At 69.2% G+C, this 25,298-nt stretch overlaps 3 protein-coding genes across 6 annotated transcripts; all 3 read right to left on the bottom strand.

The window, feature by feature from the left end:
- Positions 1 to 156: 156 nt before the first annotated feature.
- LOC309602422 (8-oxo-dGDP phosphatase NUDT18-like) lies at positions 157 to 3,404 on the bottom strand. Its single transcript, XM_082335992.1, has 3 exons — positions 1,704 to 3,404; positions 1,418 to 1,631; positions 157 to 911 (listed from the first exon to the last, which is right to left on the bottom strand). The coding sequence occupies exons 1-3, from the start codon at positions 1,857 to 1,859 to the stop codon at positions 316 to 318; spliced, it is 966 nt and encodes a 321-aa protein (XP_082192118.1). The 5' UTR covers positions 1,860 to 3,404; the 3' UTR covers positions 157 to 315.
- A 1,291-nt stretch (positions 3,405 to 4,695) lies between these two features.
- On the bottom strand, positions 4,696 to 11,710 carry LOC309602852 (lysine-specific demethylase hairless-like; the record flags this gene model as incomplete). The annotated part of the gene is made up of 18 exons (XM_082336893.1): positions 4,696 to 4,825; positions 4,914 to 5,033; positions 5,139 to 5,306; positions 5,383 to 5,522; positions 5,600 to 5,719; positions 5,829 to 5,959; positions 6,167 to 6,242; positions 6,383 to 6,554; positions 6,634 to 6,858; positions 6,979 to 7,142; positions 7,294 to 7,372; positions 7,542 to 7,663; positions 7,741 to 7,827; positions 7,911 to 8,060; positions 8,132 to 8,361; positions 8,725 to 8,911; positions 9,354 to 10,221; positions 10,898 to 11,710. The coding sequence occupies 18 exons, from the start codon at positions 11,708 to 11,710 to the stop codon at positions 4,763 to 4,765; spliced, it is 3,915 nt and encodes a 1,304-aa protein (XP_082193019.1). The 3' UTR covers positions 4,696 to 4,762.
- Positions 11,711 to 18,251: 6,541 nt separating this feature from the next.
- Positions 18,252 to 24,565, bottom strand: LOC309602921 (receptor expression-enhancing protein 4-like; the record flags this gene model as incomplete). Of its 4 annotated transcripts, none has more annotated exons than XR_014230740.1 (8): positions 18,252 to 18,359; positions 21,787 to 21,922; positions 21,997 to 22,172; positions 22,265 to 22,397; positions 22,645 to 22,758; positions 22,896 to 23,016; positions 23,249 to 23,325; positions 23,398 to 23,589. XR_014230740.1 is itself a non-coding variant. In XM_082337088.1 (8 exons), 8 exons carry the CDS (start codon positions 24,469 to 24,471, stop codon positions 21,857 to 21,859), a joined length of 792 nt encoding a protein of 263 aa, XP_082193214.1. In that variant the 3' UTR covers positions 21,328 to 21,856. The 4 variants fall into 4 exon arrangements, 3 of the variants coding, with proteins under 3 accessions (XP_082193214.1, XP_082193213.1, XP_082193212.1); XM_082337088.1 differs by lacking the exon at positions 18,252 to 18,359 and adding an exon at positions 24,440 to 24,565 and having other exon boundaries at positions 21,328 to 21,922; positions 23,398 to 23,470; XM_082337087.1 differs by lacking the exon at positions 18,252 to 18,359 and adding an exon at positions 24,440 to 24,565 and having other exon boundaries at positions 21,328 to 21,922; positions 23,249 to 23,470.
- Positions 24,566 to 25,298: the final 733 nt, after the last annotated feature.

The following is a 25,298-nucleotide window of genomic DNA, read 5'->3' as shown; positions in this document are numbered from 1 at the left end:
CTGTGCCCCTGCCATCTATACTGCGCCCCCGCCATCTATACTGCGCCCGTCCCCCTTCCCAAGCATCCCCCAAAACCGGACTCCCCATTCCCTCCCCCTTCAACTGCAGCCAGGTGGATGCAAGAAGCAGCAGCCGGGTTTATTTCTGATCTGGCTGGCTCTCGGCCCTCCCCATGCCCTGCCCCAAAACATCCCCCCAGCCACGGGCAGCACATCGGGGGCTCTCCCCTTCAGCACTGCAAGCAGGACCCCTCGGCCACATGTCCCAGCTGGACCCCCTGTGCCCAAAGCCGGGCTGCCGGGGCTTACCAGGCACTAGCTGCGGACAGGCACCGTGGCCGCAGCACGGAGCCGCTGCAGGATCCTGCCTCTCAGGCTCTCCTCCTCCACTCGCCACCAGTGGAAAGCAGGGCTGCGGGGCTCGGGGGGAGCAGCCCTGGCGCTGCCGGGTGGGATGCTCAGCAGCATGTTGAAGCAAATACCGTCGGCCCCCCCAGGACCCCCAGCCCGGTGCTGCAGCCCCAGCAGCCCCAGGGGTCCCGGGCAGGGGTCCGGTGGCAGGCAGTCCCGCAGCAGCCGCAGCGCGGGCAGGCGGAGACCCCTGCGGAGCTCAGCCGGGGACGTGCCGCAGGCCACCACGGGCAGGTGGGGGGTCCCGGCCGTGCCCAGCAGCACCCAAAGGTCCTCGGCGTCATTGGCAAAGGCCACCAGGAGCCGCAAGCAGAGCAGGGCGCAGGGCAGCTCCTGCGGCAGCGTGGGGGGGTGCGGGGGGCTGCGGCGGTAGTGAGCGGCGAGGTCCAGCAAGGGCAGGATGTCCGGGGCTCGCAGCGGCAGCGCGGAGGGGTCCCCGGCCCACCACGCTGCTTGCAGGGACTCTGCGTCAGCCTCCTCCAGGGTCTTCAGGGTCCCGCCTGTGGGCAGACAGCGACGTCCCAGCACAGGGGTGCTGGGAGACAGCGATGACCTGGCACGGGGGTGGCGGGGGACAGCAGGACCCTGGCACTGGGCTGGCAGGGGGTGCCACTGCCCGGTCATGGGGCTGGTGGGGGACACCGATACCCCATCACAGGGCTGATAGGGGACACCGATACCCCAGCATGGGGCTTGTACTCGTGATGATGCTGGCAGGGGACAGTGATGCCCTGGCACAGGGCTGGCAGGGGACACTGATGCCCTGGCACGGGGCTAGCTGAGGATGCTGATGCCCGTTATTGGGCTAGCAGGGGATGCCAATGCCCTGGCACAAAGGTGGCAGGGGACACCAGTGACCTGGCACAGGGCTGGCAAGGGATGCCGATACCCATCATGGGGCTGGCAGGGGACACGGATGCCCCGGCACAGGGCTGGCAGGGGATGCGCCAGCTGAGCCGCACCCTTCCCACACCCCTTCAGAGCACCCAACGGCACAGGCACGCACCAGTGGGGCGCGCGAGGAAGGCAAAGCGGATCCACGCTGGCCCCCTCTCCTCCAGCGCCAGCAAGGTGAGGGGTTCGCACTCCAGCCCCGTCTCCTCCTTCACCTCCCTCCGCATGGCGGCCACGATGCTCTCGCCAGGCTCCATCCTCCCGGCCGGCAGGTACCACTTCCCACGGCACTCGGGCTTGGCCTCCTGCACCAGCAGCACCCTGTCCTGCGGGGACGGAGGGGGGTCGGGTGGGCACCGGGTGCCACCGGGGTGGGGGTCCCGTGGGGGCTGCCTCACCTCCTCGTTGAAGAGCACGGCCAGGACGACGTAGCAGGCGTTCCTCCCCAGGCGGATGGGGCCGGCGGGTGGGGGGGGACCCTCAAAGCTCACCCCCACGTCCCAGCTGCCGCCACCCAGCACCGCATCCAGCTCCGCCGCCGGAGCCTCCCCCATGGGACCGGGGACCCCGCGGGCTGGATGGGGAGGGGGGGAGCCAAGCCCTCAGGCACCCACTCAGGGGGTAGCGGGGTTTTGGGGTGGGGAGGGCACCCCCCAGACGTGCAGGCGGGGGGAGAGGGAGCCCCGGCGCTGGCTGGGCTGAAGGAGGCAGTGAGGGATGGGGTCCAGCAATTGCGAGGTGCCCAGGGAGGTGCAATGCAGGAAGGGGTCACCCAACGGCTGCGGGGTGCTGGAGGGGAAGGGCTTGCTGGACTGGGGGACGTGGAGGGGGGTGTAAGAGGGGAAGGATCTGCTGGGCTGGGGGGGGACGTAGCAAGGGAAGAGCTCGGTGGCCTTGGCGATGCAGGGAGGGGTGCAGTAGGGAAAGGGTCTGCTCGACTGGGGGACGCCCAGGGGGGCGAAGGAGGGGAAGGGCTGGCTGGACTGCAGCGCGTAGGAAGGGAAATAGTAAGGGAAGGGGTCGCTAGGCTTGGGGAGGCGGGGGGGGCTGCGGTAGTGGAAAGGCTTGCTGGACTGGGGGAGGCATGGGGGGGCACAGTAGGGGAAGGGCTGGCTCGACTGCAGGGTGTAGAGGGGGCTGTAGGGGAAGAGCTCGCTGGATTCGGGGATGCGGGGAGGGCTGCGGTAGAGGAAGGGCTGGCTCGATTGCAGGATACACGGGAAGCTGAAATAAGTGAAGGGTTTGCTAGATTGGAGGAGGTAGGGGGGAAAGGGTTTGCTGGACTGGGGAACGCTGGGGGGAAAGGGGCGGCTAGACTGGGGGATGCTGGGGGAGAAGGGCCTGCTGGACTGGGGGATGCCCGGGGTGGGGTAGGAGAAGGGCTCGCTGGGCTGCGGGGTGCATGGAGGGCTGGGCCAAGGGCAGGAATCGGCCGGCTGCGGGGGCCAGGGCGTGCTGGACTGCAGGGCGCTATAGGGGAAGGGCTGGTCGGAGTAGGGGGTGCATAGGGGGAACGGCGTGGGGGACTGCGGGGTGCAGGGGGGCGAGCTGGGCTGCAGGGTGCAACAGGGGAAGGGCGAGCCGGGCTGCGGGGTGCGAGGCGGGGTGCAGCAGGAGAAGGGTCTGCGGGACTGCAGGGTGCACTCAGAGGCGCGGGAGCAGCGACGGGCTTGCTGCCTGGCAGGGGAGGTGCACTAGGGCGGGGGGTTGCGGGGTGCAATAGGGGAAGGGTCTGGGGAGCTGTGCAGGGCGCAATGGGGAAAGGTTTGGGGTGCGGGGTGCAATGGGGAAGGGTTTGGGGGGGCTGCAGGGTGCAATAGGGAAGGTTTTGGGGGTTGCGGGGTGCAATAAGGGAAGGGTTTGGGGTGCAGGGTGCAGCAAGGGAAGGGTTTGGGGGCTGCAGGGTGCAATAAGGGAAGGGTTTGGGCTGCAGGGTGCAGTAAGGGAAGGGTCTGGGGGCTGCAGCGTGCAATAAGGGAAGGGTTTGGGGTGCAGGGTGCAGCAAGGGAAGGGTCTGGGGGCCGCAGGGTGCACCGGGGGGGCCGGGCAGCGCGGGAGGGAAGGGCAGGGGCGCAGGGCCGGGGTGCAAGCAAGGGGCGCAGGGCGCCCGCAGCCCCCGCTCCCCGCGCGCATGCGCCAAGGCACTCACCGCGTCCCGGGGCTCCGCCGCGCGGCCCCCGCCCACCCCGCTCGCCGCCCATTGGCCGCCCCGGGAGGGCAGCTCGCTTCCCATTGGTTAACCCTGCCGCCATTTCCTCGCAGGGCTGCGGGGCGGGGCTTAGCCTTAAAGGCGCCGGGAGGGGCGTGACGAAGTTGGTGGTGCCGGGCGCCTGGTGCGCGTTACGCCGGCGATGCTGATTGCAGCGTGCTCGTTGCACGGTGCTCATGGCACGGTGCATGGCGTGCACTGCACGGCCCCTGCTCCATCTCCCGCAGCGCGTGGGGCTCCACGCGGCGCAGGGTGCCCGTTGCACGGTGCCCATTGCACAGTGCCCATTGCCTGGTGCATGGCATGCGCTGCATGGCCCCTGCTCCGTCTCCTGCAGCGCATGGGGCTCTGTGCGGTGCAGGGTGCATGTTGCACGGTGCTCATTGCACAGTGCCCATTGCACGGTGCATGGCGTGCACTGCACAGCCCCTGCTCCATCTCCCGCAGCATGTGGGGCTCCGCGCGGCGCAGAGTGCAGGTTGCACTGTGCCCATTGCATGGTGCCCGTTGCACCGTGCATGGCGTGCACTGCACAGCCCCTGCTCCACGTCCTGCAGCACGTGGGGCTCCATGCGGCGCAGGGTGCACGTTGCACAGTGCAGCGGGCACAGCCTGCAGGGACTGTGGCCCTGTGCACCCTCCGTGGGGCTCCAGCTTCCCCTTGTTAGCGCTAGGGCGGTGCAGGGCAGCTGCAGGCAACGGTCCTGGGCAGCGCAGAGCGATTCCCCTGCAACCCGGTGCTCGGAGCACCGCACTCCACAGATGGGGCTGTGTCCATCCTTGGGACAGGCCTTTGGGCCAGTTGCTTTCCCGCAGCAGAGCTGCACCCTGGGAGCCCAAACCTCTGGGCAGCGACAAGCTGCAATGTCCAGATGTTTTCCAGCTCTCTGTGAGGCTGCCAGCACAGAGACCGCGCCAAACTCATCTCACCAGTGGCCTCAGCCAGCCACCAAGGGCTGGGAGCGCTCCCAGACCCCGGCTCTGCCACCCCACCCTATCCCAGGGCCGTCCCTGACCACGGATGGGGATGAAGGGGCTGACGCCATGCGGGAGGGAGACGCCGAGGCGGGCGCTGGTGCTGCCGGCGGCCCCGGCGTGCTGCAGACACTTTATTCCCCGGCTGCCCCATTGCGGAGCAAAGCACCAAGCGAGAGGCAGCCGGCCCCGGCTCCCCACAGCGTCTTGGCCATGGCCATGGCCGGCAGCGCTGGTTTTGTTCGAGCATCCTCCCGGCGTGCTGCAGCCACCTCACTTGCAGCCTCGCAGGACGCCCACGGCCTCCCGCACAGCGGAGAAAATCATGCCGTCCAGCTGCAAGGATGCAAAGAGGGGGTCAGCGCCACGCACCCCGCACCGGGAACCCCCCCCCTCCCCAGCCCCCAAACCACCACCCACCCACCTGGGCACGGAGCTGGCGCGGTGCCCCGGGAGGGTGGGTGCTGTGGTCCCAGAGGCGGGCGGCGTTCTCCGGTGAGAGGAACCGCTGCTCCACGCTGATGGTACCGGTGAGGGTCTGCACCTGCTCATGGCACGGCGGTGTCAGGGGCCGGGGCTCGACCGTGCCTCGGTTTCCCCAGCTGCACCCCAAATAGCTGCCCCCGGAGGGGGTTGCAGAGCTGCTTACCTGGTGGGGAGCCCCGGCGGGGACCAGCACCGCATCCCCCAGGAACTGAAGGAGGGTCCAGCTGCTCACCCCGCACTCCTCACGCAGCTGCCTCCGCAGCGAGAGGTCCAGGTAGCGGCCGGGGGGCTCCGCCGCAGCCGCCCCCTCCTGCCCTTGGTCCTTGTACGCCTGCGGGGAGGCCTGGGGTGAGCAAAGCCGGGGGCCAGGGGCGGCCAGGGCCGCGCCGGGGGGTGATGGCACCCACCTTCTGCAAGAAGTCTCGGATGCGGCCGGCATCCTCGGCACGGAAGATGTGCCACAGGGCACCGGGCCGGCTACCGGCATCCCAAAGCCGCTCCTTCAGCAGCGCATCCACACCGTCACCGTCGGCTTGCAGGAGCAGCTCTGGGGGTAGAGGGGTGCTCAGGGGGGGCCGGGGTGGGGGGTTGGGGTGAGGGGACAGCCCCATGTACCCGCCCTACCCTGCCGTGCCGCCGGCCGCTCAGGCAGCCACGCCGCGGCGTGCACCAGGACGCTGATGGAGTCGGCTGCCTCCACCGTCAGGTTTTTGGTCCCGATGGTCCGGTCCTGGGGATGCACGCCTGCAAGCAGGAGCAGGATGGTGGGCGAGGGGCGAGCATCATCACGGGTGGGGGGAGCCCAGCTCGGCCCCCCGCCCCGGGCACCACGGTGCTGCCAGGCGGCACTCACCATAAGCCACGCAGACGCGTGGGCGCAGCCAGCGCCGGCCCCGCTGGCCCTGCAGGTAGGTGGCCAGGTTGAGGCGGCCAGTGGGCCCGCAGTACTCCGGCAGCGGCAGGCTGGCGCTCAGGTTGGCGGCCCTGCGGCACAGGCACAGTGCTCAAGGCTGGGGCACCGGGTACCGGTGCTGGCAGAGCCGCCCCGCTGCCCCCAGCCCTGCTCCCTGCATCCCACACCGGGACGCATCCCGCTGCTGCGGGGGCTAGCACCCAGCCGGCAAGGGGAGGGGGCACCAGGCTGCTGGGGAGGGGGCAACCCGCCCCGGTGAAGCCTCTGCTGTCACCTACCGGCACAAGTCCATGTCCCCAAAGCCACTCTCCAGCTTCAGCAGGTCCCCACCGCCCTGCTCTTGCTCCAGGGATGCTGCAGGATGGAGCATGGCATCACACATGGGGGTGCTGGCGTCGTGCCGCCGGGGCAGGAGGGATGCGCAGGCTGGCTCGCCTCCCCCCTTTACACCCCAGAATCGCACTTGGGACCCCACAAACTCATTGCATGCTTACCCACGCTGGCAGCGAAGCCATCCCAAAACTCCTGTCTGCTCATCCTGACAGGGCTCGCGGGTGCCCGCAGGTTCACCACCTCCACCGCCTGCTCCCCCCCGGCTGAGCAGAAGGACTCTGGCCCCCACAACCGCCCCTCCAGCCTCTTCTGTAGCCCTGAAACAAGGACAGGCTGCCGGGGCAGCCGGGGCTCAGCAGGGCTGGGGGGGGTCCGCGGTGCCACCACGCACCCCCGGGGACGGGGGGCTCACCTGGCCCTGCCGCCAATGCTCCTGGAAGAGCTTGTAGTTGGTGGCGTGGCCGGGGTCGTGCAGCCAGAGCAGCCCGCTGGGTGCCAGGATGCAGTGGGAGGCGGGGGGACCAGGGGGACCGGGGGGACCAGGGGGGGTCAGCTCGGCCCCTGCCTGCCTCTCCTGGATCTTCCTCTCCACCACACGGGCGATGATGCTGTCCAGGATGCTGGTCAGGCGGTTGTCCTGGGGGGGGGATGTAAGAGGGGAGCCCCATCAGCCCACCCTGGCCCCCCCAGCCCTGCTGAAGGGTGGGTGGGTGGGGGGCATCACGGGGCAGGGTGCCCTGCCCGTCCCGGGACTCACGCTGGGCAAGGCGGGCGAGACGGGGGCGAAGGCCATGCGCACCCCGTCCTGCCCCAGGCACAGCTTGACGGCGGTGGAGGCGAGGAGGTCGCAGAGGGTGACGGTCTGCATGGCCCCCCGGGGGGGCGGCTGCCCCGGCGATGGTGGGCCCCCCTCGGGGCTCTCTGCTCGGGGGGGAGAAAGGGGTCAGGGGTGCCCGCGCCCTCCTCCGCCTCTCGTCCCCCACCCGACACTCCATAGGGGATGCGGTGCAGCATCCCTGACCCCCCCGGAGCAGGGCTCTCCCCGCAGCGGGGGGGCTGCAGCCGGCCCTACCTTCCTTGATGGGCCGGGAGGTGTCGGTTTGGCCATCGCTGCTGGGTGCGAGGGTGGGCACCGCGGCCCCCGGCGGCTCCTGAAAGACCCCGATCCGTGCGGGCAGCCGGAGGGGACCCACGTCCCCCATCCCCAGAGCTGGTCCCCTCCCCGGCATCGCGCACACCCCACCCCCCCCGGACACCCTTTTGCAGGGGTTGGGGTGCACCTGAACCCTCTCTTTGCCCCCATCCCCATCCCCCCTGTACCTGGCTGCTCCGCGGGGGCTCCGCCGGGCTCTGCTCCGCAGCCCCCTCCCCGCAGGGACAGTGCGACTCGATGCCAAACTTGGCCCGGACCTGGTGCAGCAGCTTCCAGAGCCGGGTCAGGACTGGGGACAGATGGGGACAGGCGGGTCAGCCCTGGGCAGCAGGTGAGGGGGGGTCCCGGGGTTGGGGGGACACTCACCGCGAGTGGGGATGAACTGCGTGGGGACGAGGGATGCGACACGGTGGTCTTGCCCGGGGATGCACTCAGGTGGCCGCGCCGGACCCTCTGCGTCAGAGAGAGGGTACGTTCGTCCCCGCCAAGCCCCCACAGGGCTGACACCCCCTTTGCAAGCCCCCCTGTCCCCATACCGTGGCCGTCAGCCTCCCGCCTGCTGCGGTGGCAGTCGGGGCACAGCTGGAAGCCACATCTGGCGCAGCTCCAGTGGGAGTTGAAGAAGCCGCGCTGGCAGGCGTCGCAGAGCTGGGGGGCTCCTTCCCCCCGCCTCCAGGCCGTCACCCCTGCGGGAAACACAGCCCTCAGCCTCCCCAGTGCCCCCAGTGTCACCCCCCCCAGCCTGGTCCCCACTTACCCTCGGGCCCGCCGGGGGCTCCCGGCCACGTGTCCCTGTCCCTGCGGACGGCCTGGCAGAAGGGGTCCCCCAGGACCCCCAGCAGGTACTTGGCCAGGCAGAGGCTGCTGCCCGCGCTGCTGCTTCCTCGCTCGGGGCCGGCCACCTCCAGCCGCAGCGTCTCCCCCTCCGCCTCCCCCAGGGTGCAGAAGCCATCGACACTCAGCTCCCTGCCATCCCCAAAGGCAAACCTGCGGGAGAGAGGGGACGGGAGGGGATGCTCCGAAGTGGGGTGACAGGAGGGGATGCTCCAAAGTGGGGTGACAGGAGGGGATGCTCCAAAGCAAGGTGATGGGAGGGGATGCTCCAAAGCAAGGTAACAGGAGGGGATGCTCCAAAGTGGGGTGACAGGAGGGGATGCTCTAAAGCAGGGTGACAGGAGAGGATGCTCCAAAGCAAGGTAACAGGAGGGGATGCTCCAAAGCGGGGTGATGGGAGGGGATGCTCAAAAGCAAGGTGACGGGAGGGATGATGCTTCATGCATCCCGACATGGGCTGCCGGGAGCCCCGTGCCCTGGGCAGGGCTGTGAGCTCCCCAGGAGCCCCGGGCTCACCTGCGGAAGTGCAGCAGCCTGCAGGTGCTCTCGGGGGGATCCTCCTCCTCCTCCTCACCCTCGGGGTCCCCCGTGGCCCGGGCGGCGCAGGCACAGCACCGTGGGATGCTCTCGGGCAGGGCAGTGCAGGGCACGCTCTGCAGGCACCACAGGTCCTGTGGCTCTGGGCCCGTGCGGCTCGGTGGGTCTGGGAGAGACGGGATGTGCTTTGGGACACCGTGCATGGGGCCACACCAGCCGGGAGGGACTGGCACACCATGGCAGGGGCTGGAAACTGGGCCAGAAAGTAGGGCTGGAAAGTAGGGCTGGAGATCTGCAGAGGTCAGAGCTGAGATGCCGGCATCTCCCCGAGGAGGACTCCAACCCAGTGACAGCGCTTGCCACCCCCCCCGGGCATCACACCTGAGGATGCCGCGCTGCCCCAAAGGGGCATTTCTATAAATCCCCACCTTGGGAGTCGCTGCCAGACCCAGCCATGCTGGGAAAACCCCAAGCACAGCCAGTTTCCCAGCCCTCACATGTTCACAGCTTGTGTTGCGGATGCTGGGAACCGGGATGCAAAACTTCCCCGGGGATCGGGTGCTGCCATCGCCCTCTCCCTGGACCCACCGTGCACCCCCCCGCCTTACCTCCCTCTCCCAGCTCCATCCTCCTCTCCTCCGGGTCCCCTCCGCTCTCCGTGCCATCAGCCAGGCACACTGCGGCCATCTGCTCGGTGGCCTTCGTGCCCCTCTTGGCTGCCCCGGCGCCCTCGCCGGCAGCGCGGGGTCCGTCGGCGGTGCCGTGCGGGCGCTTGGCTGAGCGCTTGCCCTCACCGGCTGGCTCGGGGCCACCGTCCCGCCGGGGAGCCTTGCAGCGTGGCAGCGACTGCTCCGAGTGCCGTGTCAGCCAGGTCTTCTTCAGCTTGGTGTGGTTGCTGGGTGGGCATGGAAAACGGCCCCCGGGGATGCTCAGGGTGGGCTCGAAGGGGCCAAGCACCCCACAGCCCACCTCTGGGCACCCATCGCAGCCTGGCGCGGTGCAGAGGCAAGTCGGGGGTGGCTCTGGCTTGGCAAGGGCCGGTGGGTAGTGCCCGTCTGTGAGCGGAGGCGATGGGTTGGGCTCCCCTGGTCCTGGTGGCAAGCCGGGCTGGAGGCTTTGGTATGCCAGGCGCTCATCTTTGGGCTCAGAGGGCCGACCTGGCCCCGGCTCCGGGGGGAAATCGGCAGCGTGGGACCGTGTGCCCACCCAGGGGCCCCCGCAGCCCCCGGCCGCGCCGGGCTGCAGGAGGAAGAGGGGGTGGCTGGAGCCAGGGGCAGGCGTGCAGACGTGGGGAGCGGGCACTGCCGAGCTACCCACCGCTCGGCCATCCCTCCATGGGGCTCCCGGTAGCTCCGGCACTGCCGGCTCCCCCTCCCCGTCTCCATCCTGCCCTGCCTGGCCCTTGCCCAGCAGCTGCGATGACGCTTGGTCCTTGGCCGGGGGGTGGAAGCTGGGTTCTTTCTTCACGTAAAACTCCTGGAGGGGAGCAGAGGGGCTGTCAAGACTGGTGTCACCCCAGATGTGGGTCCCCCTCAGTCACCCACATCATTGGGAGGTGGTGACGGGGACCATCCCATGGCCCTGCCTCAGTTTCCTCCACCACCCTCCCGAGCTGGGCAGCTGCCCGGTGCTTTCCAGCCCCAGGTGGCCGAGCCCACGGGGTGCCTGTGTCACCCCTGCCCGCGTGGGAAAGGAATGGGGAGCCGCAGTGTCACGGGGTGCGACGGGCGCACCCACGGGCTGGCAGCTCTGCCTCCCGCCGCCTCCGTGCCGCAGCTCCTGCCGCCGTGACTCAGCCCCAGGGGCTTGCATCACGCCACGGGGCCGCCCCGGGAAGGAGAGCATCATCCCTCCCAGTGGCGCATCCCTCGGGGGGCTGGGACCCCCCCTGCCACCCTGCAGGAGCGAGCGGGGGGCTGCGTCCCACTCGGGGGCCGCCGACGCCGGGTGCAACCCGGCCCTGCCCTGGGTGCGGGTGCCAACATCGCCTTTCGCAACTCGCCGCTCCCAGCCGGGTTCAGCTGAGGCTGGAGCCTGCCGTCACCCAGGGGAGCCAAGCCCTGAGCATCCCCGCTCCGGAGCCAGGCTGTGGGAGCCAGAGCCGTGCCGTCATCGGAACCAGGCGCCGGCGCGGCCGTCCGGGGTTGCCTACCTTGTTCCCTGAGCTGGAGCAGTCGTCGAAGGGGGCCAGAGCCGCCTTGCACCTCGGTGGGAGCCCCAGGTAGAGGGGCTGGCCCCAGGTGGGCGCGTAGGAGCCCAGGCGCCAATCCATGCTGGCAAAGCACCCATCACCCATTACCCCCGGTCCCTCCGGCCCCCCGCCGCCGAACGGGGGGTCAGCTGGGGGTCCGGTGGGCAGCAGCGAGGACAGGAGGAAGGGGCTGTGCTTGGCCTCCACGAGGAAGGGGCAGTGGCGGAAAGCCGGGGGGTCACCAGTCCCGTCCCCTGCAGCAGAGCGGGGCTTGCTGGCAGTGCCAGGGTGCCGGGTCTCCAGCCCCGGGAAGGGCAGGGGGTAGCGGTGGTACGTGTGGCTGTAAAGGGCCAGGGGGGCCAGCACAGCCTCAGCCCACCGCGGCCCGGGGCGCTCCTTGCAGGGCTCAGCCCAGCCCGCCTTGGGCTGCCCGTTCCTGGGCGGTGGCAGCAGCGGCGGGAGCTCGGCTCCGTCCTTGGGGTGACACAGGGCATCCCGCAGGCACGGCGGGGCTGGCGGGTAGGGACAGCCCAGCTGGCTGCCAGCAAGCTCCTGGCCTGGCCGCAAGCATCCCTCGGAGCCCCTCCAGGGACAGCCCTTCTCCGTGTCGTAGCTCAGCTTGCCAGGCTCCTGGTAGCCCGGGAGTCCCAGCTCGGCAGCGGTGCTCCGGGGCAGGACCACCCCGCTGCTCGCCATCCCCCGGGCGTCCTGCGCTGTCTCCTGGGCTCTCCTCCACCGCGGCGGGGTCTCCCCCATCCTTGCGTCGCTGGCCATGCCGCTCTGCTGCTCATGTGGTGCTCAGCGCTGTCCCGGGCTGGCCGGACCCTGTGGGCAGGGAGCAGGGCATCAGTGGGGCATGCCGCACCGCACTGAACCTTGCCCGAACCCTGCCGGGGCAGCTGTGCATGGGTTGCAATGGGGGGAAACTGAGGCACAGGGATGGTGGGGGTTGATGCTGCTCCATCCTCCCATGCTAAGATGGGAGGCTCCCCAGCAGAGCGAGGGGATCCCAGGCTCCCGTGCCCCGGTGGGATGCACGATCCGGGAGTGCACATGGCTGGAGCGCGGGTCCCCACCCCATCCCATTCCATCCCTCCTGCGCCCAGCCCAGCGGTGCTGGCGGCCGGGATGCACCTCGCGCCCACCCGTCCCTCCGCGCCCAGCCTGGCCCCGCGCCCGGCCGCTGGCACCCAGCGTGGGGAGGCCTTGCCCCGCGCAGGTATTCGCCCCCGGCCAGGGCTGGGCTGTGCTTCCCAGGAGGGCTTGCAGCACGGGGGGAGCTCCCAGCTCCCAGAGGCCCCTCCTTGTAGAAATGCCTGGGGAGATTTACTGGATTAACACTCCTCCGGGACCCAGGCCACACGCAGACGCAGGGTTCGGAGCCAGTCCTTGCAGCAGCCGGTGATCGCAACCCTTCCCAGCGGAGCAAACACCACCCCTTGCCCTCCTGCCCTGCCTGCCTGGCAGACGGAGAAGCCCAGGGGGACAGGCATGGGTCCCTGCAAAATTGCAGCCCTGCTCTGGGGTGGGACAGAGCCACCTGAATGGCCGGGCAGGCAGCCGGGATGAGGACAGGGACCGGAGAACCGGACAGGAGGAGCGTGTGTCCCCAGAGCTGCCTGTCCCCATCATGTCCCCTGCCCAGGGGAGGTCAAAGTCCCCGTTCCCACGCTGCTGCACAAGCCCCTGCACGGGAAGCACCCTGGGGCACCCTCCCCAAGCAGGGGCACCCTGGGGTGCGGGGCCACCCCGGGCACACCCACCCTGTCCCTCCGGGGACAGGACCTCTCCCATCCAGCCCCGTACTGGGAAGATGCTCCCAGCACAGCTCCCTCCCAGTGCCATGAGGTCACCCTGCCACATGCCATCCCCGGGGTCCCCCCGGCTCCCCCGGGATCGCCAGGGCAGCGTTGTCCCCTGCCCTTCGTCCCATCCGGAGCACAAGAAGCCGGTCCTGCAGCTTGGTGAGCATCCCCCCTGTCCCACAGCACAGCCAGCTACCTGGAAGGTCCATTGGGGACCTCGCCGCCTCCCCTGCAGTGGCGAGGACGAGGGGACGTCTCCACCGGTGGCACCGGGTCCCGGAGAGGCGAAGCCGGGTGGGTGGGAGCACCTAGACCCACAGGCTGAATGGGTCCGGCTCCGGGATCTGGAGGAGGCAGAAAGCCGCCTGGGCGGCCCTGGGGACGTTCTTCTCTGAGTGCTGGAGCTGGAGTTTTTGATCCATTGGCGTGGGGGGCTCCGTGCTCCTCCTGCCTATTGTCCTATGAATGGGGGCTCCCGGCGTGCTGGGGGATCAGGGAGAGGGGCACCCAGGGGAGCGGCGGCGAGCAGGACCTTCCCCTGGCTCTAGGCAGCCTTGAGCATCTTGGGGCGAGCGATGGCAGGACGAGGCGGCGGTGGCGGCTCTGCTCCCGGTGAGCGTGCAGCCTCCGCCGGCTCCGGCAGCGACTGGGCGGGCGGGTGAGCTGCTGGGGTTGCTGACGCCCAGGAACCGGTGCGGTGCCGGCGGTGCCGCCCAACCCCGGGGGCACCGGCGCAGGCAGCGGTAGCCGTGCCAAGGCGGGCAGGTGTGCTCTGTTCCGTGCAAAGAAAGCGCCCTTTGTTCGGCAACACGGCTGAGCCGCCCCATCGCCGATGAAAGACACCGGCCGCCCGCTCTGGGCGAAACTGGAATGGGAGAAACGCCGGGATGGGCCAAGCGCCTCAGCCCCGGTGCCAGGGGGGCTGGCGGTGGCATGCCTGGCATGGAGCACGTGGCCACCCCAAGGGCTGGGGGTCCCGGGGGCTCACGACCCCTCCAGTTTTGCCCAAACGGCAATGATCTGGCCTCAACCCATGCTGAGACTTTGCCCGTGCAACAGTCCAGGGTCACCCTGTCTCACGGCTGAGCCTTGTCCCCCTGCCACCATCCCTCCTTCGGCTGCCTGGGATGAAGACAGAGCTCCTCTGCCTCCCCTCCTGGCTGCAGAGCCCGCGACGGCCAGGCGGGAAGGGCAAGGTGCGATCCAAGGGTGCCGAGGGGCTAAAACGGAGCACGAGACTGCTACAACAGCATCCCGACGCCGCTATGACAGCATCCCGACGCCGCTACGACAGCGTCCCGATGCCGCTGCCCGCCGAGGGCTGACGAGTACCTGGGGCCACTTAAACCCTTGCCCTGCAGCCCACCGGGCTTGCACACAACCAAGCCGTGCCCCGCAGCCCATCGGGCAAGAACCGGGACCCATCACCCTGCCAGCGCTCACACAGCATCCCCCCCATGCCCATGCACAGCACCAGTACCTCCCAGCAGCAAGACACACCGACCCCAAACCCACCAGCTCCCACCATCCCATTGCCCGTTCCCAGGGGTGATGCTCCAGCCGGGTGCACGGGGCAGCGGTCCCAGGGGAGCAGGTGAAGCCCCCAGGTGGGTACCCCATTTCTGGGCTCCCGGTGAGGGGGCCCCGGTGCCAGCCGCGCTGGGCAGATTTACGTAACGTGCGTGCGTGTGTGTGTCCCAGGGACGCCCTGCGCACAGCTCGCATGCCTTACATAAACCGCAGCCGCTCCGCACAGCCTCCCCCGGCATCGCACGGCTCCGCTCGGCACGGCACCCGGGGGCTGGCGGGGCCGGGGGCGCGGGGCGATGGGGTGACGGCAGGCCACGGCCCGCGTGAGCCGAACAGCGTGATTAACATCAGACCACGGGCTTCGTTACAGCTCAGCAGCTGCCGTGTGGTCTGGCCCCGCTGGGAGCGAGGAGCCATGGTTAACCCTTGCTGGCCGGGGCACGGCCATGCCTCCGGGTGCCACCAGGGTCCCTTTGCAATGCCAGTGGGCATCCGCCAGTCCCCATCCCACCTCCAGCATGGGTGAAGCCATAGCGGGATCCCCTCTGGCCCCGCTCACCACGGAGCGGGGGGTCCGGGGGGGCCACGGCGCCCGGCTGCTGCTCGCTGCACCCACTGGGTGCCAGGGAACAGGGAGGGGACCCAGACAGGGCTCGGGGCGTGGGCGAGCCCACACCTTCCTGCAATGAGAAGGTGCTGAAAGACAAACTCTCTTCCCATTCCCTCCCTCCGCTCCCTGGGGATGATGGCTCCGGCGGGGCTAGGGGGGAGCTGGCAGCCAGGAGGGACCCCGGGAAGGGTCTGCAGCATCCTGGCACGGCCGGAGGGGTCAGCGGATGCCCACAGCCATCGGGACCATTGCGGCAGCGCCGAGGGAGCAAGCGAGGAGGGGTCAGGTGGGGAGAGGGATGGACACACCACCCCGATGCTGGCAAGCCCCAAGGAGGGAACCACAAGCAGCCCTTGCTGGGGCAGGGCAAAGAGCAGGGGGATGCTGGAGGGACAGGAGAGAATTTCCCACCCTGCACTAGGGCAGCATCTCTGGGCGCTGCACCCTCGCTGCACCCTGCTGTCCCAGCTGCCCTTGGCTCCCAGCCACAGCGGGGCTGCTCCTACCGTGCCGGGGAGCCCGAGGCCCTCGCGAAGCCTCCCCTGGGTAAGCGCAGCCCTCATGGGGCAGCCACGCTGCTGGCAAGCTCTTTTGGGGCTTGGCCACCATCCCACCCCATCCCCAGGAGCGGGCTCCGTGCCTGCCTCCCGTGGCACAGCGGCTCCGGCCGGGGTTCCTCCGCTCCCTGCCTGTCCCGACACGACCCGCGGAGGGTCCCCCAGGGCCATCCAGGGAGTCCAGGCTGGGCTTGAGTTTTGCCAGCTCAGGCTTTGCTGGGAGAGAAACCCCCCCAGGGAGGAGCTCTGCCTTGGTGGCTTGGCACAGCCAGTCCCGGAGCTCCAATCTCCCTGTTTTTTCCCTGAAATCAGAGGGCGAGCAGAGGCAGTGCGAACACCCACGAGCCAAGCACTGGCCAGAAAGACGCCACGGGAGGCCGGAAGCACCCGAATTAGAAACGTTGGCATCCCTGCCCCGCTCGACGCCGGAGGACGGGGAGAGACGCTGCGAGGACGCGGGCTGGAGGGACACCGTCCCCACGGTGTCCCCTGGGACCACGGCGGCATGCGTGCCCGTGCGGGGCAGGGGGCTCCCGGGATGCTCCAGTGCTGCGGAGGGGGATGGACGGGGGTCCCAGTGCAAAAGGCTGACTGGTACCCCAGCAGCCCCTCTGTGCTGATGCTCCAGCAGCGCAGGCAGCAGAGGAGCCTGCCAGCCCTGCCCCGCTGCCCACGTCCCCTGCCCGGCCCGGGCTGGCTCCAGGCACCCCGGGGAAGGGCTCCGCAGCCCCCGGACCCACAAGCCACCTCTGGCTGGGAACGCAGCCTGAAATCCAGGCATTTTTTCATGCAAAATGGACTCAATATGCCCCCTCTCCAGCTTGCCCAGAGCCCCCTCCATCTCCCTCTGCATCCACAGAGCCCCAGCCCTTCCTCCTCTTCCTCCTCCTCCTCCTTCTTCATCCTCCTCCCGGCCCCGGCACTGAGCCCAGCACGCACCTACCTGCCTCCACCGCGGCGCAGGTGAGGAAGATGAGGGCGCAAGCAGAGGAAGGCAGCCCCTTTCCCCCCCCCGCCGCCCAGCACCGGGTGCGATGGCCGCGAGAGCTTTTGCTAAGCTGCACCCGGTGCTTAAAAAAAAAAAAGAAAAAAAAAAAAAAGAGAAAAAGAAAAAAAAAACCCACGTCAAACCTTCAGGAGTCTGGAGGCTGCAGCGGAGCGGAGGGCACGGGAGGACACTCACTCCCACACGAGCAGCTTTCTGGGAATTAGGGCCACAGCCCAACTGCTCTGGCAGCCTGCGCTCCCCTCCAGCCCTGGCTGCCGGTACGGCGTGGCCTGGGCAGCCGCCCCGCCGGTACGGCCCTGCCGCCGCAGGGTCGGACGCTGCTCCCGGCCCTAATCTCCAGTTTTCCCCTGGGAAGGTGAGTAAGCATCGCTAATCCCGCTCGCTTCGCTGCCGGGGAGAGACGAGCCGCGTCCCCTGGGCTGGGGGCTGCACCCCGACACCCCCTGCCCTTCCTACCCCCTGCAGAGGGGAGGGCAGCGCGGGTCACCCCTTCCCTGGGCAGCTCTCGGATGCTGCACGCCCTCAAGGTGAAGGCTGGGATGAGGCAAGGAGATGGAGACAGCAAGACAGCTTGTCCCCATCCAGAGGGACTGGCCATGGAGAGGGGACCGGGGGGATGCCGCAGCTGCCCGGAGCCAACCCACCTTTGCCGGTGTCCCCGGTGCCCGCAGCTGCGTGCCAGCCCCGCACGGCCGGGGGATGCTCGGGGGGATGCTCAGGGGGATGCGGGACCTGGTGCCGGATGGTGCTGGATGCTCCCTTCCCCGCATCCCTCCTTCCCATGCCGAGGGAGGACAGGCAGGACGAGCCGTCCCAGTGAGCCCCAGCGTGGGGGCACAGCGCCCGTCCTCTGCCACCCCCTCGGCTCCCCGCCACCCACCCGGGACTCCTGTTTACCCAGCCCAGCGCCAGCAACCAGCTTCAAATACCTTGATGTAATTAAAAGCTCACCCCCGGGGCCAAAGGCTTAGGATGGCAGCCAGGGACACCGGCAGCCCTCTGCCACCTGCACACCGGAGAGGCAGGGCAGGCAGCTGCCTGCTGCCTGCTCACCTGGGTCCCAACGGCACCTACCTGGGAGCAGCCGGGGTCTCCTGCCCTCAGCCCGGGCCCCTCTTCTGTCCCCACCGCGCTCCCGAGGCGTCCCACCGCCGGCCAGCCATGGTGCTGGGCAGGCTGGCACCGGGCAGGCGATGGGGCAGCACGGCTCCTGGTGCGGGGAGAAGAGAGTCACGAACGGTGGGCAGCCCCCTGCCTGCTCGCTGCCCGGTTCCTCCTGCCGGAGCAAGGCAGTGCCTCAGTTTCCCTCGATGCTCAGCGATGCTGCGGGGTCCCCGGAGCAGGGTCCCCAGCACCCCCAGGTAAAAGCCTCTGTGTCCCCGCGGTGTCACGGCAGGGACGCGGCTCCAGCCCTGGGACACGGATCCGGAATCGTCCTCGATGCCAGCACAGGGAGGGCCAGGCTGTGAACAGGGCTGGCTGGGGACAGACGGGTCCCTGGGGGGACAGGCGGCTGCGGGGGGGGGGATGCAGCATTCCTTCAGCCGTGTCCTCCCACGCCCCCGTCACCTCGAACGCCCCTTCTCCAGCCCCTCCTGCCACCGCGCTTCCCACTCGCCATCCTCTTCCTCGCCGTCCTCTTCCTCACCAGTGGGGCGATGGCAGCCCAGGGGCAGGTGGGCGTTTGAGGACATGACGGGGGGGGGGGGGATGCAAAAGAGGTGCTGTGTGTCCCCCCAGCATGGGGGAGGAAGGTCTTACCTGCCCAGCGGCGACGGCGGGGGGGCTTTCAACCCCTGCCCAGCCGAGCCCCCTGCCCACAGGCAGCGCGCTGCCTGCAGCTCCGCATCGCGCCTCCTTGCCCTCTGCGGCGGGAGGCAGCTGAAAGCTCCCGGGGCTGCCAGAAAAGAGGCTGCATTTAAACAACAGACATAATTATGCTTTTGATACCGTCTGCTAAAAATACAGCGCTGTGCCGCACGGGGAGCCATGTGTGCGCGGCCTCACATGGCTCCTGCCTGGAACAGCTGACTCAGGCGGCAGGGCCGGAGGGGGCCAGGGATGGGGGGAGCCCGGCGGGGACCAGGGGCAGGGGACGCCCAGACCCCCCGCTGCGGAGGAGCCAGCCTGCGGGAGGGTGCTGCTCTGCCAGGGACACCCGAAACAGCCGGCTTGGGGGGATGAGGGCAGCCCCAGGGATGGCAGCAGCCCCCAGGTTGGCCACAGTGGGGTAAAATGAGCTGGGGAAGGGGCAGGGAGGGAGAGGGGGGGCTGGGGGAGCATGGCTGGGTCACTCGGTGCCACTGGCATGGGCTCGGGGGGCTCAGCCGGTACCCGGCCCCGGCAGCAGCACAGGGGGATGCAGGAGGATGGTGAGGGGTGGGTGCAGCGGGAATGGCACCCAAAGCAGCCAGGGGCTCCCCGGGGATGGCACCCAAAGCAGCCAGGGGCTACCCAGGGGATGGCACCCAAAGCAGCCAGCGGCTCCCCGGGGGATGGCACCCAAAGCAGCCAGGGGCTCCCTGGGGATGGCACCCAAAGCAGCCAGGGGCTCCCCGGGGGATGGCACCCAAAGCAGCCAGGGGCTCCCCGGGGATGGCACCCAAAGCAGCCAGGGGCTCCCCGGGGATGGCACCCAAAGCAGCCAGCGGCTCCCTGGGGATGGCACCCAAAGCAGCCAGCGGCTCCCCGGGGGATGGCACCCAAAGCAGCCAGGGGCTCCCCGGGGATGGCACCCAAAGCAGCCAGCGGCTCCCCGGGGAGGTCTGCCCAGCAGATCCTGTTAACGAGTAACGGCCCCGCCGCCCTGCGACCCTGCGCTCCCCGGGGAGGGAGCAGAGCCAGCCACGGGGAGCGGGGCCAGGGCTGCCACCCCCCGCAGCGCCCGGCCACGGCAGCCCCCGAGCGCTGACCTTTGGCGATGCCAAGGCACCGGCTCACGCCCTCTCCGGGCCGCTGCCCGCCGGGAACGGGCAGTGCCTGTCCCGGGGGCACCAGCTGCCCAGGGTTGAGTGTCCTGCTTCCCTGGAGCACCAGAAGCGCCCCTGTCCTGCTGGGAGAGGGGACACCCCTGCGTCACCCAGTCCCCCTGCCAGCTCTCAGGGACCACAGGCAAGAGAGCAGGGAAGCCCCGGGAGGGGAGTAGGGGGCCGGGGGGCACAGCAGGGCAGCTGGCAGGAGCCACCGGCCAGGGGCTGCGACCTGACCCTCGCTCCCACTAATGCCTTCCCAGCGGGCAAGCTGCTTACGGGGACGCGAGCCGCCCGGCTTACGTGACCTCCTGCAACCCCTGTGCACCGCAGGGGTACGCTTCACCCCGCTGCGGTGGGGACAGAGCCTGTCCCGGCGTGAGATGGGGGGACCCCGCAGTGGTGCCAGCCGGGGCTCAGCCCCCCAATCCCTCGCCGGAGGGGACCATCGCTGTGGCCGGGCGAGCTCAGGTCAGCCACTTAATTGCTGGGCTGGGGCGCTGCCAACCGAGGGAGATTACGGCTTTGCTGACTGCAGCCTGGCACAGGCCCGCGAGCTGACACAGCTGGGATCAGTGCTGGCACCAGAGGGGGCTGCCTCGGCCCCAAGGGGACGGGCTGCACCACCCCGGGCAGCTTTTGTCCCCTCCTTGGGTTTCTCTCCCTGAGGAATACACAGGACACTTGCCAAAAGAGGAGTCGGGCACCAGGACTCCTGGTTGCCTTCCCAGCTCTATCTTAGAAGTCGCTGGCGTTCGTGCCTCAGTTTCCCCAAGCTGGGAAACAGAGCGGTCCCCACTGACCTCCCATCCTGGGGACGGACGATGCTCAGGCTCCAACGCCGCTGCCGCCTCACTCGCAGCGTGCCCCCAGCCTCCTCCCAGCCACCCCCGGGGCCAGGGGGCTGCAGTCCCCCGTGCTGGGGGAACCCCACCACCCAGCTCAGCATCCCAGCACCGGTACCCAGGGCAGGCAGGCAGCCCCAGCAGCCTCCCCGGGCTGTATCCTTGCAGGAACTGTGCTCCCTAAGCAGCTTTAGGGGGATTACCGGCAGCCCCCTGGCCCTTGCGCTGTCCCCACCCAGCCTTCCTTCTCCGCTGCTTTAAGTAATCACCTCTGAGACAGTTTTACATGGCTAATCCAGCCACCTCCACCTCATCTGCTCCAACACCCCTGCCTGCCCCTGCCCAGCTCTGCACTGGGACGGCTGCCTCCCCTGGGGGGGCTGCAGGCAGGGGCAGATGCTCTCCCTGCCCTGGGAAGACCCCCAAAGGCAGAAAGCAGCCAGGGGCTAAAAATAAAGCTGGCCTGAGGGGTGAGGGCAGAAAGGATTGGGAGCGAGGGGATTGATGCCAGAGAGCAGGGCACCAGGGGACAGGAGGGCTCCCAGGGGCAGGAGAGGCAAGAGGAGCAGCGTTGTCACCTTGTGCCACCCTGCCTGCCCCACAGAGGCTTTGTGCCCCATGTCCTTCACCTGGGCAGCGGACAAGTCCCCCAGGGAAGGAGCAAAGGGAGCAGAGACCCCCAGGGGAGATGGGGGAGCCCCGGCTGGGAGAGAGCAGCTGCCCGTGGCCGGGGCCGTCAGGACAAGCCAGGGCTGGTGGCCAGGACCGGGACATCTGTCTGCAGCCCTGGCATGCCAGCGGGACCACGGCTGCTGCTGCCACGCCGTGGGGGACACAGCTACTGCAAAGGAGGGGCTGAGATGCATCCCTGCACCCCAGCACTCACCTCTCCGCACCCCCAGTCCTGCTCTGCCCCACGGGGACTGGGCACTGCACCCTCCCACAGCCCGATGCACCCCCAGAGGGGCCCACCCAGCCCCAGCTCCGGGGGAAGGCGACAGCATTTAAGCCAAAGGGGACAACTCCTGTTTCCAAAAGTCTGAAGTAACATTTATTTTTCCATGTAGAAAAGCCCCCATCTGGGAGGGGAGAACATTAAAAGCTGCGTGGTGCCGGGCAGGGCACGGTCAAGCACCAGTGCCCCGGTTTCAAGTATGGGGGTGTCAGCCTGCAGCTGTGGGGGGGCCCCGGCCTGGGGCTGTGTCTTTGGTTTCAGAGGACAGATGGGACAAGGCATGTCCCCTCGCTGGCTCCCAGGGGAGAGGGGACATGGGGAGTAAGGCATCATGGCGGCGGGGGGGGGGCCCCCAGCACAGCCCGCAGTGTTCATGGGGTGGGAGGAAAGGGGGGGGACAGACCCTGCAGGAGAGGCGCCGGCGCCGACCCGCAGCAGCGGGGTCTGGGAGGGGACACGGCTGGGAGCAGCTGGAGGTGCACAGTGCCGCAAGGCCGGCGCAGAGGTCAGAGAAGGTATTTAGTGTAACGCGGGGGGGAGCCCCCTCCCCGGGGTCGGGGATGCACAAACCGTGGCTCCCTCCTGGTGCTGCAGCAGCAAACTTGTGTTAAGACTCCTGGCAAGGGTATCCCCAGGGCCGTTAGCTGTCCTGCTCCGGCGGAGCCGCTTTCTTCCTGATTCGACTGCGCAAGAGTCTGGAAGAGCCCTGGGCAGGGGGAGGGATGGGTCAGGTCCCCCTCGCCCCAACCCCACGCCACAGCATTCCCCCCGCCACGGTACCTCTTTGCCCGACGTCTTCTTCTTCGCTGCGCGCAGGCTCTGGCTGCGGGAGAGGGGCCTGGGGTCCCGGCTGCGGGGCGAAGGCTCGGGCGAGACCTGCGAGTCCGACCAGAGCTCCTCCTCCTCCTCCTCCGTCTCGCTCTCGTAGTGCTGGCTGGCCGAGGGCGTGCTGTAGGCTGGGGACGGGGGGGACACACGACAGCTCCTGGCACGGCCCCCCACCGCAGGCCTTGAGCCCCCCACCGCTGCGATCCCCCCGCCAGCTCACCCAGCAGCTGCCTGCGGCTCTCCTGCTCCTCCAGGTACAGGGGGTCCCGGTAGTGCACGGGGGCCTCGTCAGGGATGGAGCGCAGGTCCTGCATGCTGAAGCTGCGGAGCCGCCCAGCCAGCGCGCCCTGGCTCTGGGACACGGAAAGGATGGAAGTGAACCCCACAGGGTAAACCCCAAAGCACCGGGGCACCCAAATGTGGGGCCAGGCACCGACAGCCCAGGGCGATGCAATCCCAATCCCACTGGGCAGGGCTCTGCACCCAGAGACCTCTCTCCTGACACCCGCACCACCCGTGCTGGGGTGGCATTTTCCTCCCGGGATCCCTGGAGCCGAAGCATCCTCAGGGAAGCGGAGCAGCCTGCCCCATTCCCGGTACCTTGGCGGCTGCCTGGACCGCGGCCGTGGCTGCCATGTTGAGGCCCCTCTTGCCGAAGCGCACCATCGTCTCGTAGCCGCGCTCCCTGGCCTGGATGATGTACGTGTCGATCTCCTGCCGAGACAACCGCGGCGGTGCTGAGCGCACACAGCACCGTGTCCCAGGGCATCGCCAGCCCAGCGCCGGGAGCCCAGGGTCCTGCCAAGCCCCCCAGGGCGTGCGGGATCCCTTTGGAGCCAGGCAGCCCTTACCTTCTCCTTGCAGGACAGCGTGGGGTGCACTAATTTGCGGTAGAGCAGGCTGGCCCCCCGGGTGTAGGGGGAGAGCAGCCAGATGACGAAGGCCATCTTAATCTCGTAGTAAAAGGGAAACCTGCCGGAGAGGGGGAGAAAAATGGGGGTGAGCAGATGGCCGGGGGGTCCAAGGGCACGTCCTGCTCCCCACGCAGGGTCTGCCTAGAGCCAGGTGCCGGGCAGGCAGCGGGGCAGCCCGTGCCCCTCTCCTTGCAGGCAGAGGGGGGAGGCAGCCCCCTCCCCTCCCCCAGGGCACAGGGACCCCGACAGACCCGCTCCCCGCTGCGGCGGTGCCGGCACACCGGCCTCACCAGGAGATGAGCAGGTCGGTGACGGTCTCCGTGGCCATGAAGAGCGCAAAGACGATCCAGTACATCATCCAGCGGACCTGCGGGCAGCAGGCGAGCCTGTCAGCCCGGGGCTGGAGCCCGGGAAGGAGCTGCCCAGGCACCCTACTCACGTATTCCCGGATGTTTTTGGTCCTCACAGCCTTGTAGGAAGCGTAGGCAGGGTACAGCGTCCCGAAGACCAGCCTGTAACGGAGCGGGGGCGTGAGGCACGCGGGCCACCCCGCATAGAGCAGCAGCAGCAGGGAATAGCAGAGCCGCCGGCCCCAGCGCCGCAACTTGGCCTTGAGCCCCTCCAGCACCATCCCGGCCGCGGAACCGCCGGGAAAAGGGACGGCACCGGTCGGCTGCGAGCACGGTGTCGCTCCCACGAACTCGCCCACCTCGGCGGGGACCGGCCCGACCTGTCGAGGCGGCGGCGGGAGGCACGGCGCAGGCTCGGGGCGGCGGAGCGGAGGCGAGGAGAGGCTCAGCTCCCTCGGAAGGCAGGATCGGCCCTGCCGGCATCCCTGCCGGGGCCATGCTCGGTGCCGGTGCCAACCGCCCTCCCGGGACCCCACGGCCTCGCTGTCCCGGCAGCAGGTGGGCGAGGTGGCATCCCCAAACGCGCATCTCGTGGCCCGGTGACTCAGCCGCTGCTGGCTACGAGCCACGGGCAGGGAAACGGCCTGCCTGCGGCGCGGCATCGCGCCTGCCTCACCCCGACCACCTCCTCCGTTAACCTGACCCGGGGAGGGGGCCGTGGGTGCCCCCCCCCCATCCCTGCTGCAGGGCATCCCTCTCCAGGCACGCTTGGCCACTGGCCGCCCAGCCCGGCTAGCCACAGGGTGGGGGCCAGTGGAGCAAGCGGGCCTGGGTGCTGGATGGCGAGGAACGGGGACGGGTGGGGGCCCAGCAGCAGCTCCGGGACCCGGACACCCACCCATCTCCGCGGGGGGGGCCGGCTGCCCCCATATAACCGGTACAGGGACCCCCGGGGTGGGGGGTGCTGCCCGTTAAACCGGTGCGGGGCTCGGCTCAGCTCCCTCGGGCACCCCCACCCTGCAGCCCACCCCCCCGGCAAACCCCCGGGATCCCCCTCCCCGCCTCCACCGGGCACCCCCCCACCCCGGGGTGCACCGGGGACCCCCCCCACGCCCGCCGCTCCCCACTCACACAGTCAGCCGGCTGAGCAGCCAGGACACCATGGTGCCGGGCAGCCCCGGGCGGGCGGCTCCGCGCTGTCCCCCCCCGGGGCCCCCCCGGTGCCGCCGGGACCCCCGCGGCGGCGGCGGCGGCAGCCGGAAGCGTGGACGGCGCAACCGGCGGCCCCGCGCATGCGCCCGCCCTCTTAAAAGGGCAACGGCGGCTCTTAAAAGGGCCACTCCCTCCTAGTGGGGTCCAGCGCTTTGCGGCCGTGCCCACCAAGTTGGGCTCGTATTAATTTTTTTCTTTCAAAGCAGCAAGCAGGCAAGGGAGGGAGGGAAAGACAGACCCTTTGCTGGGGACTTCTTTTTGGTTTTGGAGTTTGTTTTTTTTTTGTGACGCGGTGTGGGGAGCCCGGAGCACCCCAGCGCGATACCCCGGGGTGCGAGAGGGCAGGGTGCGGGAGCTGGGGGTTTTGGGCGGAGGTGGGAGCGCTGCTGGGTCATGCCGAGGGAGTCATATGTGCAGGCACCACCCTGGTGTGTTGATTCAGCGGGGTTTAGCCTTAGCTGCTGCAAAATCCGCTTCCCGACACACCTCACCTGGGTTTATATGTGCGCTTAACCTTAAGCACCCGCTCGGGCGTGTTGCTGAACCGGGGCCAGGGCTCTGCGGCAGGCACGGATCCCTGCAAGATGCTTGGGAGAAAATAGAAGCTGTTTTCTCTTCCTGACACCAGAGTGGGGCTCAGAGTCCTCCCCGCTGGACCCAGCATCACCTCCCTGGGCCGCCTTCCCCTTGGCCATGCATCCCCAGCAGTGGTCCAGGGCATCCCGGCTCCCCCATCCCAGTCAGGGCCTCTGCTTCCCACCTGGCTTTAAAATCTGCC

The sequence above is a fragment of the Platalea leucorodia genome (genome assembly GCF_965183815.1).
Source record: "Platalea leucorodia genome assembly, chromosome: Z".
NCBI lineage: Eukaryota > Metazoa > Chordata > Aves > Pelecaniformes > Threskiornithidae > Platalea > Platalea leucorodia.
Note: the sequence above shows the minus strand (reverse complement) of the source record. Positions and strands in the feature narration are given on the sequence as shown.